This window comes from Cyanistes caeruleus, chromosome 6 (assembly GCF_971803275.1).
Source record: "Cyanistes caeruleus chromosome 6, bCyaCae1.hap1.1, whole genome shotgun sequence".
Classification (NCBI taxonomy): Eukaryota; Metazoa; Chordata; class Aves; order Passeriformes; family Paridae; genus Cyanistes; species Cyanistes caeruleus.
Window position 1 is genome coordinate 38,542,243 of NC_141706.1, and position 16,177 is coordinate 38,558,419.

The following is a 16,177-nucleotide window of genomic DNA, read 5'->3' on the forward strand; positions in this document are numbered from 1 at the left end:
CAGCTTTATTGTTTTTTTAGACCTTGAAACAGGCATGAAGGAAAGTAACAGAAAGAATTGTAGGATGAGACAATATTTACCATAAGACTTTAAATGGGGTACTCAAATATTGCACGCTTTCCCATTCAAAATCTACTGCTCTGCTATTTATAGAGCCTAATTGTAAACCAAACCCAAAAACAACAAAGGAATGAACTCTTCAGAGATACACCTGTGCTGAGAAAAGGAGACAGCCGAAAGTGGTTGTTCTGTGCATGTTTGGTAATAGATGTGTTTATTGAATTTTATTTTAGTGCGCTATTAACTGTTATGTAATATAGTTAGTGTAAAGGGTCCAGGGACTTGGTAGATCAAATAGTGTAGTGCTGGCCACAACAAGCTGAAACTTTTGTTATTACTCTGCTGTGTTTAGTAAATATAACAGCCCATAATTAGTGTTTGAATTTTTAACACCCTCAGTTTTTTTTATTGCTCTGAGGTATTAGCTGTAGATGGGAAGAAGGTAATTACAGCTATGCCCTGGCTGAACCAGATTAGTTAGGAAAAAAAAAAAAGATAAGAGAAAAGGGAAAAAACCTTTTGCAGCTGCAGTTAAAGTTCGGTTTCCCAGGGCAGACAATTTATTATTGTTCAACTAAACATACCAGGCCCTATCCTGAGTTCTGTGTTCAGCCTAAAATGTCTGATGAGATTGTTCGCAGATCTTTTTTTTTTTTCTTATTTCAAGCTATTCAAATTTTTAAAACATGATCATCATAAAATTTGGAGATTTTTAAACCTTTTTTGAACATGTGATAACATTTTGTACTTTAATTACATTAATTTTGTAGTTGGCCTCACCTGATGTCATACAATTCTTCCTTTAGCACAAAACTGTTTTGAAGCCTAATAATTCCATAGAAATTTATGGCTGTCCTTCCATGGCTTTCATGGGAACAGGATCAGGGCCTCAGTCTTTTTGATATTTGTTCGTATGTTTTTGTAGCTCAGAGGTAATAGTACACAGATCATAATTCCTAAAATATCATTAAAACTGATAGAAATATATACATACATACATCTCTTCTATAAGAAAAGACTCTTGACAGATTAGAAATCCAGCATCTTAGCCATAGAAGAGAAATATTAGTCGGAATATTAAACCTTTCAGCTCTCACATGAGGAGATACTTTATTTTGTACTTTTGATTATCCAGACAACTTAATATTTCTTTAATATTTCTCCTCAAAAAATGATCTGTGCAAATTCTGGACATTTTGCAGATCAGGAAAAACAAAATCAGTATAGCACATACCTGTTCCAGTAATATAATTAAATCTTCAGGTAAGATTTCACTGAGTAATGAAGAAGTAATTGGGGGTCTGTTGCTAGGGTCTGCAGGTATGCCACACTTTTGTGGACTTCAGAGAAACACCAGATTAGACCCAAAGGTGCCATTTCTGTCTGTAGTGTGTCGGAAGGAAAACTAGCTAACTGCAACAAAAATAGTGCAAACCTGGAATGTGGCTTAAGACTTAGGGCATTGTGGTACTCCCTGTGATTTTTGAAGGGGCAAAGAGCATCAGGAACTTTCCAAGACTGTAGATAGTGTTGTGCATTCCTGCTTTTTGATGGGTCAAGGTACACTTCTGTCAACAGCTGAATTCTCAAATTTGAGTCTACAGCTCAGATTTAAGTGTTTTAACTTTAAATTTTGTTCTCTCAAACTGAACAAATAATGTTTTTCAGTATCTATTTGATAACTGTGTTCTCTTTTTGGTTTGAGTTGTCTATCAGTCTAGATGAAGTGTAGCCACACAATGACGTAGAAGGACAATTAAAAAAACCCAACACCCCCCTGATTTTTCAAGTCTCAGTTCCTTGGTGACAGGTGGATTACGTCTGATTTCAATCTTAATTAGAAAATACAAAACACGCAGCTTTTCAGAACACTGCCATGTCCTAGGAGACTCAAAAATTGCTCCTGACGCTTTCTTGAAATGCAAAATCAAGGGGCAAGAATAAAAACTTGTACATATGTGCAAAATATCTGATAGATTACTGCGCCTCATTTTTTGTTTCAGTTGTGTAACTTCAGTATGAAAATCATATTAAGCATGCACCTTTTGGAAAATAAACCTCAGCAATACCAGGAGTAGTCTTTTTTAGAAAACATAACATACTATGTTGAATTAGAGTTTTTCATGTCTTTTTGTCTTATTGGAAGTTTCTTTAAATAGTAAGTTCATTATTAAATGCACTTGACACGATCTCTAAGACACCTTCCTGAACTTTGCACACACAAAACACAGACACAGATACACACACAGAAACACACGTGCATGCATGTGATAAATTTCCATGTCCTGCATAGTCTGTCATGTCCTCATATACAGCTGGACCTAGCTGCAGATCTTTGGGGGATCAGTCATATCAGTCATTCCACTGTGTTTACACGTGTTGCTTGTAAGAACAAGGTGAGCAGGGTTTGGATTGTGTTTGGGGGCATAATGCCATCTGTATCAAGTAGTTCTGTTCAGTTTTGTGTTTGTAAAATTAATTTACTAGACCTTTGATGTTTAGAAACAATAAGCCTTATAGCCATTGTAGTTATTTTTATGAAAACAAGTTGTGTTTGTTCTTTTAAGATTAATGATTTTGTCAGTTTCATCTGATAAAATTATGTAGGGCCTGATCCTGTCGGACTTGTATGCTTGAAACTTCACTTAAAATATGCGAGTCAAATCCTGCTCTGCTTTCTCACATGGGTATCAGCTGGCCTGATTGATTTTACTTTCCAGATATAAATAAAAATCAGATTCCTTATGGAGAATTGAGTCTTTAATATCACCATAAAAAGTAGTATGAGATCAGAATCAGCCCTAGCAGGGCTACATACACTGACAAAAAGCTAGCCACACTTTGCCCAGCAGATATTTTGGACATACAAAGTAAGAATTGCAATTTGTCAGAAGATTATCCTGTATCAAATTTCTCTGTTACAACATCTCTGTTCAAGAAATCCTGTAGTAGTTAAAAACTCTTATGGTTTCTAGCAGATTTTCAGCATCAACAAAAGAGAAATGTGTCAGATTTGCTTTGTATGCCTTTTGTCCTTTCTGTTGCTCTTTTCTAGATTTTGCAAAATTCAATGGTGGTGCTAAATCAGTTAGTTTTTTTTTACTTTCAAGGGAAAAAACACTGGTAAAATTGTGTTTTCTAGGGAAGGCCATGTGTGTAAATGAGAAACAGTGGATAGCGGTGGAGTGATCTCCTGTGGCCCTGCTAGTACAAGCTTTCCCCATATTGTCTCCTGCTTTTATATTAATTACAACTTGCATTATCAGCTGTGAGTCTGTAGCCCAGCAAATAGAAAATACTGCCCCTGGAGACACAGCTTCTTGTATCTATTTTCCATCTCCTTCTATTGTGCTCTACTCAGTATTCACTGCTTTTCTCCTAGTAGCACTGCTCTTTAACACAATTAGGTAAGAGCAAGAGGACTACCATATTTGGCTCCCAATTATTAAAACTACTGGGAATAGATACATGTGTGCTGCTCACTTTCTATGGTGTCTGGCATAGTTTAGGTCATACATGTGTGAAATCTTTATAGTATGCACACGTACACAAAATAGACAATTGCATTTTGGCAGATATCACCCACACTCTTCAACGTGTTTCTGCAAAGTATATTACTAAACTTGCAAGAAGAAAGGAGAAGCCATGCTAGCAGTTTGTGTAATTTATCTAAAGCTATATGTTTGGTTTCTTCTTTTCTTTCTTTCTAAAATTTTTTTTCAGCATGATAACTCAATACAAATTTCATTAAAACTAACAGAAAAAAACTGCTACTAATATTAGTGGGCTTTAGACTAGGATCTCTTCAGGTACCTCAACTATACTGATGAAGTTTTCCAGTGAAGTACACTTCAGTGGTGCCATTTGGTTATTTATTTATTTATTTATTTATTTATTTATTTATTTATTGTGAGGATGTGCAGAAAATAAATACCTATGATTAGCCATTTAGCCAAGAATTTTTTCTGGGAGATGTGAGGTTGGAAATGTTCTAGGGGAGAAAACAATCAGTTCACTGACTTGTGCAATGATCTTAGTCCAAACCAAAAGAATGCTGCCTTTTTATGAGTCTGTAAACTCCACCTCTAAAATTATTTGTCATTTTTTATAATATTAAAGTCCTGATGTTTCTCTCCCCTTCAAATTCCTTCAACATTCTGCTGTTGCATTTAGTAAATACCTTATCCTATATTTTCTGTCCTCCAACAAAACTCTGCCAAATAGCTTCCTCAAGAAAACTGTGTCACAAGAAATACATTGAACTCTCAATCAATAGAGTTTGTCTTTCTCAAACCGGATCTACAAACTGAGGTCAAGAACAGCTCAGCCTGGTAGAGACAGCAAGTGCTTTCAGCTGTGGGAAGTCTCATTCAGTGGTCCTTTCCAAATTTTTACAGCTTTGAAACAGAAAGGCTGGTCTGGATTTTGAAATATTGTATGATAGGTTTTGGATGACATTCTCCTTAAAACATAGCTGAGCTGTTACCAATTAATTATGGTAACTTTCATACATGCGATAGGAGCTCCAACAGCAGCCAGCGCAAGAGAGCCCGCAGTACACAGAATTAGCATAACTCACTGTGTTCCCTGAAAAGTTTAGCCTAGGTGAACATGTTGCAATTACTACATTTTCTAAAAAAAGGTTCCAGCACGATGTTGTTGGAGGGCTAAACTCATGCTATGCTATTGTTTCTTTTCTTTTTCATGTATTTCTTCTAGCTCTTTATCTGATTACCATCCGGCAAACAGCTGACGCTAAGAGGCTGCAGAGGGCTGAAGAGCTCCTGTCTGCTGTTTGCCTTCAGCTTGAAGCTATTTGAGTGGCTTCCTAAGTCAGAGATAAAAAGAGAAGCTCATAGGCACAACTGTGTTTTAATCCAGGCTGTAAAGAATCTTGCACAGTTTTCGCCTTTTATTTCTATCTGAACTTTTTGCTAACGTTATTTTCAACATTTTTGTTCTTTTTAATAACACCTGGGCTGCTTCAGCTTTCAAGACTTCTCATCTTTCTTTTTGTGTGTCTCTCCACCTGACTCTGAAAAATTATGGTAAAATTTGGGGGTTTTGTTTTTCTTGTTTTGTTTTGTTTGTTTGTTTGTTTTTTAATGAAACAGGGGAATAACAGTATTACGGAAAATTAACACAATAACCTCAATGAATATTAAATACTACTGTTTGGTGGCAGTTTTTTCCTGTTGTAGTTCTGTGTGAGGAGAAGTCGATCAGTTTTCTAGGTTTTGGAGGGGCTGGTGATTTCGTGCCGTAAGCGCTGTTGTGCTGCGCGCTGTGCTGACAGGTTAGGCAAATTTCAGATCCTGACCTGCCTTCTGATCTTACTCATGTCTTCCTGTCATGGAACCACATACGTGGGTGTATGTGTGTGTCTGTCTTTGTAAGGTGAAGGGGATTTGGATCCTTCTTACCCTTTGGTCACCTGAGACTTTATTGGGAACCTTTTGAAGTCGTGGGCTCTTTCCTTTGTCTCTGCTGCGATCCAGGTCAGGCCTGTCAGATTTATGTTGCTGGGTACCGTAGCAAGCCGTTACTTGGCAGTTCTGTTCTGTGTTGCTATACAGCATGTGGTACTAATCAGTGCTAGAAGATTACTTTGAGATGTTTCAATATAGATTTTGGGACTTGGTCCCAATCACACTTACACTGTATTTTACAGTGGGTAAATCAGTTGACTATGTTGAACTTATTCCTACTACACATTGATGTAGATGAGGTCAGAGTCAGTCCTCCTCAAAGAATTTATCCAACTTGTTACTTGCTGCTTTCAGCTTCTCCTCATGCTTTAATAATCTAATGTTATTTTAGAATGAAGATTTAAACCACAGTCAAACCTAAGCAATCTAAGAACATTTTTTTTTTGAGGGGAGGTTTGTTTGTTTTGTTGTTGAATTATTATAATGTGCTTGATTTAAGCTGTCACATCCAGGTGACAAGTAATGCAGGTCCAACCGCTACTCTGATCTGTTTCATGTGTTCTTGCTCTCCTTTTCTGCCAGAGGAAATTCCATCTCTTGCCTGCCTTCATGTGGTGCTGATAAAGCTCTTCCTGTACAGTAGAATTCCTGTTTTCCTTTAAGCAACAGCAGGGTATTGGGAATGATCAGGAAAGGGGAGGAGGACAGGAGGAGAATACACTCACAAAGTAGCACTAAACTGTAACATTAAGTTTTCCTCACTTATCCTTTTAAATAGCAGCTCCTCTCTCCAGGAAAGCCAATACCCAATAAATTAGAAAGTATTCATGAAGTATATGACTTAAGTACAGTCGCTCAGCTCTTAGCCAAATTTTGCAAACTTTGTAAGTCCGTCTTCTGCATTCCCTTTTGTAGTGTTTCATGCATAGTAATGTAGCAAGAATTACATAAAAATCACTATACATGTTGTTTTATATAATCACCTGGTGGTTGTTCTTGACAATTCTTGTAAGTGAACTGTTAGAGTGATAAATCTAGAAAGTCTCTTGAAATGTGTTATACCAAGGTGGTGGCTGGGGGTGAAGAAGCATCTTTCTTGGTATACAATGTCTTTCAGAGAAAGCTTGCTTTTCCCCCTCACAACATTGACTTTGCTGGAAATTTTTCCAGCATTTAAATGGGTGACAGAGAGGTTAGGGAGTGAGGACACACTCCTTTCCCATGTGTATTCTCCTGTACTTCTTGACAAAATTTCTCTCCTCTTCTCCCCTCGCAGCTGTAGTCAGTCTGGAAAAACAAAGTGTGGGGGGATAGTTTGCATACCAACTATCCTGATCCTAATGAGAACACTGAATATCATAAACTATGTAGGTAGATGCCCTTCTGTCCTCTGCCCCGCCACTACCCTGTAGAGCTCCTTAAGAAACTAAGCTTATGGTTCTCTTGTCTGTCCTGAAATATTGTTTTCCAGTACTATTCAAACAATTAAATCCAGATAACTCTGTGGAAAGTTTAAAAAAGAAAAAAAAATCTGTCCTGTGTTTTAACAAGTAAATCTTTGTATCTCCTCTGCTTGCCTTTGCTGAAGAATTATTACACTGTGCAAACAGTATAGGTGTTTGGCACATTTCACAAATGCTAATGTGTATACTTTCCTCCCCTTCCTCCCCTCTTCTCCCGGTTTGCTTTCTGTTCTTCATTTGCTATTGGAATGGGAACCGTGGAAAAAATTCCTTGGCACTCTGACACCAGAATCCTTCATCTTGGAGAGACCACGATGATGCAACCTCAACGCACTCGGCAGGCACACCAGGGCCCTCCAGCGGGGGCCACGCTTCCCAGAGTGGAGACAACAGCAGCGAGCAAGGTAAAAGGTCAAACTTTTTCCCTCCACAAAGTAGGCATGACTAAAATAACTCCAGCTTTTTTCATTATATCAGTACATCTGCCTTTGAGTAAACATGGAGTGGCAGACTTGCAGTACAATCAGCTGTAAGTTAGGGAGACGGTATTTCCTTTTCCTAACCCACTTAGCTGCATTTTATTATTATTTCAAAGCGAAATATCTAATCTTCAAACAAGCTTTGTAATAACAATTGATTAGTTCTGCCAATTCCTTTACAAATTTGGTTATCTACAGTTTATTTTTGTGTGGTGTAAGTAAATATAATGACAGGCATACTCTCCAGCTGCAGTGCAGTTGTTTGAGTTGGGTTAAAGATGGAGAGTTTAACCTGTAGTTTTATCTGAGAAAGTGACTTCTACGTGAAGTTATGAAGCTGCTAAATTATATAAAGTATAAGCAAACCCTGAATTAGACAAAAAAATGTTTCTTGAAATGTTTCCTTGTACAGATTTGTTTCTGCCTCTGAAAATCTGAATTCTGAATGGTAAATAGAGATACAGCTGAACTGCTAAACCTCTTCTGTATCTGTATACAGTGAAACTTCCTCAAGGTTCAGGAGGTTTGATTATTATTTCAGGGGTTTTTACTTTATTTCCAACTGCACCTTATGTGTGGTCATCTGCATCCATGCTGAGTGAGTGTCAAAGGCTGTCATTCTGTTATGATAGTGTTTTACATGTGCTCATTAGAAGAATAAATGACTCCAGAAGGTGCAAGAGTCAAGCCTCCAGTGCTAATCGTTGGGTAAAGATGGCCTGCTGTCCCTCTTGGATCTTGACTCAAGAGTTGATTTTTTTCTTTTTTTTTTCTGATTTCTTTTAGTCCAGAGTTTAAGGTGGACTCCATTCTTGTTTTTCTTTGTAAACATGGTAAGCTTCTGCCAGTGACTTTATAAGGGCTTATGATATGGCCTGACCGTGAGATGTTTCTCCTACATCGTCAGTATTTTGCCTGTCTTTTTCCCCACATGCCCAGCAGAGCCAATTGACAGGGCTGACATCCAAGTAGCCCTGCAGGATCCCAAAACTGTAGAAGGGAAAAGCCTTCAGGGCTAGAGTTGCTTTGACTATTCTCACACTGCAGACTGCTTCCCTCCATGATATTTGCCATGCTCAGACAGCAGAACAGATATGTGATTTCATGTCTCTCACATGGCTCATTGCTTGGCACAGAGCTAGTTCCCCTCATCTGCCTGATGATCTGGTCTTGTACCCCTTGTGATTCTAGGAACTTGCAAAGTTTGTTTCTGGTAGAGTGGTTTGGTTTTGTCTCCTATTTGTAAGAATTGTTTATACATTTGTAATCTTATTGTTGATAGAAAGCAGCTATGGCATAGGGTGTGATCCAACTCCAAAATGAGTCACAAGGATTTTTTGCTATGGAATTAAACTGGAGCTGTACAAGACCGAGCATGAACTGTTACAGCTTCAACAGCTAATGGTAGGGAGAGCTTGACTGCTAAACAGCATATTGGTGTTTTCTGTCTATGGGCTGGCCACAGGCTTTACAGTTTATCAAATGTTTGTGTGTGTATGTAGCTGAAGTGCATGGTGTAGCAGATGATTTGCCTGCTTAAAAATGATTCCTTTGATCGGTCTGCCATCTTCATTCCACCCCTAGGGAGGAAGTTTCCTCAGACCTGTATCACCACTCTGCCCCAGGAACCCCTTAGAAACTAGCAAAGTTCCTTCATTGAGCCATGCTTGATATGAAGAAGTCCCTTGTATCCATATCCAGGGATTTTGCACTTCATAGTCTCTGATCTCTTGTCATGTAACTCTGTGTGCTTGGGAAATATTGCTAAGTATTAGAAAAAGCAGTTGATGATTACTTTGCCAATATATATGAATTCAACAAACGTGTTACTCATTTCTGCAGAAGTGGGACAGCCTCTGTGGGGCCAAATCAGTCACTAGTGCAGTCCAGTCTAGCAGGGTAAAACATTGCTGGTATGTTTCCCTTTGTGCTCATCTGGGCCTTCTAAAGGGAAGCCGACGTCCAGTGGCAAATCACGGTTTCATTCAGCTGCTGGCAGCTGAAAGATTATTCTACAGCACCAGCAGAATTCCCACTGGAGATGGCTCTGGATTGCTCTTTCCCTCTCAGTCCTGGGAAAGAGAAAAGAGAGTGAGGTCTGTCTTGAATTTTCCTTAGGCTTTCATGGGGGTGGGAAGTGGAAATTTACCTTATAGTTCCTGTGCTGGCAGTGAACTGGTCCCAGACTATGCCAAGAAGGACAGATGTCCTCTTGAGCTATTCCAGTGCAGTTACTTACCTGGGTCAACTTGGTTTCCCTGCAGTTTTGCCAAGAGCTTCCACAAATGCTGCTTCAAGTATTTCACTTACCCCAAAGGATTTCTTGGAAATGGGAGCTCATTAGAGAGTCTTGGGTTACATTAGCAACTTACAGTCTTCTCCACTAATGCCTGGTGGCAGCAGAGATTGATTCATCCTAGAATCAGTCTCTTCTGGCTTTTGAAAGCACTCTTTCTAGGGGTCTCTGCTTTTGCCTTGAGTGTATGATGTGCATCCTGTGATTTATTTTTTATCACTATTATTATTTTATTTTGATTTTATTTTGGGGAGGGAGGAGATGGAAAGGATTTGGGTGAGTGATGACTTTTTTGCAGACTTTCTCTGCATGAGATGGATCTATTTATTACCTGGAAGAATCCATCCATAATTCTTACAGTTTGAGCCTAATAAAAAAGGTGTAGGCATTTTGTCTCTTTATGGAGGACAGTCTCTCCGCTACAGTGCATGGCTGCCCTTTGGCATCAAAAGGGTTAATCTAGTCTGTGTTTGGTATTATTAGAAACATGCTGGCATTGGAAGAGTTAAGTAAAGGGCCTTCAGGCAGTAAATGTTGAAAGATTATCCTAATTTTATTAGTGGTGAGTGTCTATGTTGTTCTTAGCATGTCACCTCACTTGTTCAACAGAAAACTAAGCTATACAACATATTGATCATCTGGCAAACCAAAGTAGTAGTGATCTGTAATCCACCAAGCATTTATTGACTTCATCCCAGTTCAGATCCACAAATGCAAATCAATGCTGTATAATACTATTTTAAAGATTAGTAATTATGTAGTAGATCTGATCAACTTTCCCCCTGCCCTGGAAAGAGTTAACTGTATGCAATAATAAAAATAAAACACTCTAAACATCTTACAAAGGAGAAAAAGGAGAAGCTGATTTAATGGTCTAATGAGGCCATCTTCCAGAGACTTGTTTTGTGTAGGGCTTGCTTTGACCTTTCGCTTTGCTCAGGAGCCCAACGCTTCATTTTTCACATTCTTGCAATTACGTTAACGCTTCAAGCATTTCTGACTCCAAGTCAGCTAGCAACACCAGGCATAACTCAACACTGTGAGTTTTTCTCCTCTCTGTAGATTCATTAACAGGTCACCGGGGTCCCAACTGAAATTTAAAACTGACTGGTTCTGTTGGGTTAGCTGAGTTATAGCAAGGGAGATGGCAGGAAAGGGGGTGAGAGAAGGGGAGGGGAAAGAGAAGACCCTGGGGTTTTTGCCAAGGAATATATGTGTAAAAACTCTAAGTGGAAGATTAAAAGGTGTGTGTAGCTTTATCATCCACCCTTTTCTTTGGAGAGGAAAAAACACATCTGAAAGTCTTCTGGGGTATTGTGTTTTCTTTATTCTTTGCGAAGCAAAGTGAAAACAGCCACTGCCTTTACATAAAAGGCTAAATGACTTCTAGAATTTGGCATCAGTTTGTACCTCAGTGATGGATATGATGCTCCCAGACTTTAATTCCTATTTAATTTCTTTATGGGATATTGCAAATAATGAATATGGCAGATTATGCATGAAAAATGGGAAATAAATCTTTTTAAGGTTTAAAAACATGTGGTCTACAGGAAAGCACCAGGGAATAATTTCAGCTTCATATTTTATGATACCAGGATTGTATACCTGATCTGTCATATTCATAGTTCAGTCACTCAAAGGACCTGATCCATCAAGTCAGATGGAGGCTGTCTTCCTTCAGGACCTTTCAAAAAGTTCAGCATCTTTTTAGGATTAGACTTGGGGTTACAAACTTGATCATAAGTAAGAAGCCAGAGATTCGAAAATGTTGATAGGTTATGGACAAGTAAAAATATGAGTGAGTATCATATCAATTTTGCTTTACACACGTGAGTGAGTAGCTCATTTTTGTGTGGCTTTTTAGGCTTAATTATTTTTTTTTTTATGTAACTACTTGTGCTGAATGATCTGGCCCTTTATAAATAATATCTGAGGCTACTCTCTAGGGCAAATCTCAAAGTAGTTTAGAAGCACTTCTGTGCCAGCTTGATGTCTGTCCATGATAGCTTTCTTTGGCAAAGACTCCATAATCTGATTCAGGACAAAGTCAACTAAGATATTAACTTAAATGAAGCATCCATCACAGGTTAACTCTCTGGACTGATGTTTGTTGGAAAAATTAAGTAGTTTTATTTCTTATTCAGTATGTAGCATCCTGTAATAACAGTATGCAAATCGAATATGTTTGCAAAACTAGGTAATAAAGACCAAAGGTCTATTTTAGTATTAGAAACTCTACTGGCACCACACAAAGCTTAGAGCCAAACTCCAGTAGTTAGAAAGAGGAGAGGAATATGTTGATGTTAGCAACAATTAAAAAATAACATATTCATGCAAAATCTTCGGAAGCTAATCCAAAGGCTAATGCCACAACTTCTTTTTCCTAGTTCTGCAAGCATGGTAAGCCTGCTGAAGCTAGTATGCATATTCATCATAAAGATTCAGAACACATTTTTATTCCTTTGTATTTTTACCTATAAAGCGATAGGGTATGGTTTTATTGGAAGGGAGCTGCCTTCTGTAAGAAAGGAAATTCCTGACAGAAAGGCTCAAACATGCAGACTGAAAAATCAAACTTGCTAATAAATAATGCTTCACTGGAGATGCATTATTTCAGAAGGCACAGCTCTCATAAAGGTGAACTGTATGAAGTATGAAAAACTCTTAAAGAACAATGACTTTTTTCAACTGAGGAAGATACAGGAAGCGAGTAGCCCTTATTAATTCATCTTTTCCTTTCAAGTTTGAGGGGCCCGTCCTTGTGTTGATATGTATGAGTAATTCCCATTAATGGTGATGGGAGTTACGCATGTGCACTGACAGAAGAATAGACCCCTTAGTGTTCAAAGCACATGAAATTTACATTTTTTCCATTGCTGTAATTGAGATGTTGACAAATTGGAGAATATTGATGAGCCTTTGTTTTAAGTATTTCTTGCCAAGTTTGCTTTATTTTTTCATGGTTTGAACAATGGTGTGGGTTCAGCAGCAATGAGTAATAAGGGTAGAGTACAGATAACTTTGATTTCAATATTTTGATGTGCCAATAAGAAATAAATTCTTAGGCAAATGGAATATGTTGTTTTAATCATTAGCTATGCATGAAAGAAAAATTGATGTTGACATCTTTGCTGTAAAATGGTTGTAATGGGGCCTTCCTTACAATTCATTTTTGTAAAATTCATTTTGTACATTTTGCAGCAATTGAACAATCCCTGCACTGTGAATAGGCAGAATTCCCAGAAATACTGAGACAGTTGGCCCAGTAACTGCTGAGCTCACACTGCACACCACATGCACATTAACCATGATCATGCCAGAACCAGCTTAGCTAAATATAGTCAAATTTTGCTATCCTCCCATCCATTCTTTTATTTCTGTCTATTAAGTGAAAAAATAAATGTTTGCTGACTCCAGCAATTAAACAATAACTGCAAAAAGATGTGTGTCCCTACCCACTGTTCAATAAGTAGCATTAAAATTTCAGAGTGAATTTTCATTTCATTGTACAGTTTTCTAATAATCAGTCTGGTAGCAACTGCATATTCCTCACCTTTTATTAAATTACAGCTTAGAGAGAGTGTGTGTGTGGTGTTTAAAATATTATAGTTGTATTCAAGTTACTCACCTCACTCTTACCTTTTAATCCATGTAGGTTTGTATATTCAGATGTAGAAAAAAATCCACATACACATTTACTTCCATATTTGTAGTATGTTTTGCTGGGGTTTCAAATGCAGCCTAGTAAAACTCTGTCAATGGAATGTTTTCATAGTGGCAGTAATCTCTTTAAAATAACCCTAAATACAATATGACAGATGCCATCTGGAATAATCTTTTGCTAGTTGCTTTCAACTTTTATTTTTTCCTACAGCTAAGTTCATCTAAAACTGGTCACTTACTGTTACAGTAAACATAGTGAACTCTTTCCTCCACTTTTGTATGTGAATGTTCAGAGAAAAAAAAAAAAACCTGCATGATTTTACTTAAGAGATTGTTACTGTGGAGAGGTTTGTCTCTGATTTCATGTTTCTTGGTATTTTTAAATATATGTATTTGTATATGTGCATATATATATTTATTTATGCATTTGTATTTCAAAACACAAAGGTAGGATTCGCCCTTAGGCCATTCCTTCCATCTCAGATCCTATCCAGCCTAACCCAATTTGCCTCCAAATGCTAGATAACATTCCATTCACTAAAGTATAATTGTATGTTTGCTACAATATTAATAGCTTCAAAATGCAGCACATTCAAATATACAGTATTAAGTGCTTAAATATCTTCCTGTGTTGTTACAGACTAATTTCTTCCTATATATACCAATTTATTTTAAAGATCTAGTGTTGGAATCTCTGGATTTTTTTTTAACATAGTTGTGTAAAGGGATGTCTCCTGATGCCTGTTAGAGTTTAATTTAGAGTAGTAATTAAACTTGAATACTGCCTCATAAACAAAAGATAAACAATAAACCAGCCACGTTCCCTGCTGTTTCATAGCTTTCTTTCCCAGATGTTTTAGCCTGATAATTTTTACATAGTGAACTACCTAACACGGAGCGCTATGGACAGAGGTCAAAGCCTAGTTCTTTGTAATGCTTTTATAAAAACTTTTCATTAATGAAATACTACAGAGCTTCCTTTGTGTAGCAGATAAAATTGTCAGATACCGAAGGACACTCATTATTTGACTTTTTCATTCTCTCCCTCTTGTTTAATAAGACAGCTCTTATTTAGGAAAAAAAAAAAAAACGAACCCATGAGTTTTATTTTAAGTGTTGATGACCAAGAAATGTTTCTATTTCCCAATGTGGGGGTGCCTGAAGAGTACATTGGAATACTCTGTGTCGTCCCTGAAAAATAAGAATGCCCTTGCAGGAGCTGCTCTCTCCACGTTGATCCTAAGCAAGTACGGAAGTGTTCACAGTGGAAGGCTTTTAATTTTTCAAACTGCTCCTCAGGCTGCCGAGGCCTGTGTGTCCATCTCTGGAGCGCTCCTGTGCCAGCCATGATCCTTCTAATTGCCAGGTACTGGTAGGCCGTTCAGCTGCAGGAGCCATGTTATTTTCACTGGCTGGGGTAATTACTGAAAGCTGAGAATAGCTGCACTAAAGACACAGGGATACTTTCATGATCCCATTAGCATAAGAGAGGGTAAATTATTCATGCCAAGTGAGGATTCTATGGGGAAAAGTATAGTTAATGCACATAGTTTTTAAATGTATCCCTTTCTGCTCTGAGACTAAATTCTTGTTGGATTCAGTTCTCAGACATTTACGGGAAAGCTCTAGTGGCATGTTAGACGCAGTTCATCTCTCTCTGTTTGCAGCGCTCTCAATAGAGACCATCTGGCACAGATCCAAAAGGTGATTAAACAAAATGATCAGCTCTTGTTGCTGTGTTACATGTCCAATACTCTGGATTAAAAAACATGACCCACAACAGTCAGCTAACAAAATTTTTTTTTTCCCCCCCTCTTTCCCGTTCCTCTGTAAGAATTCAGATGGTCCACAAATGTCTATGCCATCTTTGTGTCCTTATGGCCCATAATCATGAACAGGTTGTGCAAATGGCTCTTTCTGTAACACGGTCTGTTCCAGCAGCATAGAAACATTTCATATTAATTGGGTCAGTCTAATGTTCATAATGACATGGGGAAAAATTGCCCAAATGTGTTCTTATAGTAAACACTTAAAATGTGCCTTTCTCCGAGTAGAAAGTGAAATTTGACATCAGGCTCATGTAGCTGATTTATTTTTTAAGATGGACGAAAATCAAAGCATGACACTGTCATCTGCTTAAAATAGTTTAAAGCCCCTTCTAACCAAATAAAAAAAAGACGGGGGGTGGGGGGAGGGATGTGCTGTGGTTTAACACCACAATCAGGGAATGAATTTACAGTGCTATTCAGAAGAGCACTCCCTTATCATAAACAAGCTGATAATCACACTGAATCTAACTCCCAATTAGCTCTTTCTTTGCTCACAGAGATCGGCATACATGTCCTCCTTAAGCCATGATATGTTGCTGTTGAGTCAGACAGAACGTTTGTATACCTTATGTCATATTCAGAATGTCAGGATTAATGCAATATATTTACCAGAAAACCCATCTAATCAGCAAGGTAATTTTTCAAACCAATCCCTTCAATGCCTGAGCTAAGGTAAAAATGCCAAGACTGTGAAGAGAGGACATATGTATCTTATCTTTTTGGGGTTGCATCAAATGCCAAGTACTAGCGTAAATTCAACAGAAACCAGACATTGTTGGAAAGTAATTAAAGAAATATTGAAATTAAACCTACCATATGAGTGAAATATTTGTAGGCCCATTTTGTTGCATGCATAACAATTTGCGTGGAATTGAACAGTATTTCTTTCTCTTGTACATCTAGAGTTGTACTTTGTTAAACAGGACAGAGGAATTGACTCTGTAACTTCAGCCATAGG

The 16,177-nt window shown here is 37.8% G+C and overlaps 1 protein-coding gene across 9 annotated transcripts in view; it reads left to right on the forward strand.

Moving 5' to 3' along the window:
* Nucleotides 1-16,177, forward strand: part of MEIS2 (Meis homeobox 2) — a 174,252-nt gene that overhangs the window by 9,701 nt on the left and 148,374 nt on the right. For all 9 annotated transcript variants that reach the window (XM_086895320.1, XM_086895325.1, XM_086895324.1 and 6 more), the window contains one exon: nucleotides 7,242-7,356. In XM_086895320.1, the coding sequence (XP_086751446.1) occupies nucleotides 7,242-7,356 (115 nt within the window). The remainder of the gene's footprint in view (nucleotides 1-7,241; nucleotides 7,357-16,177) is intronic.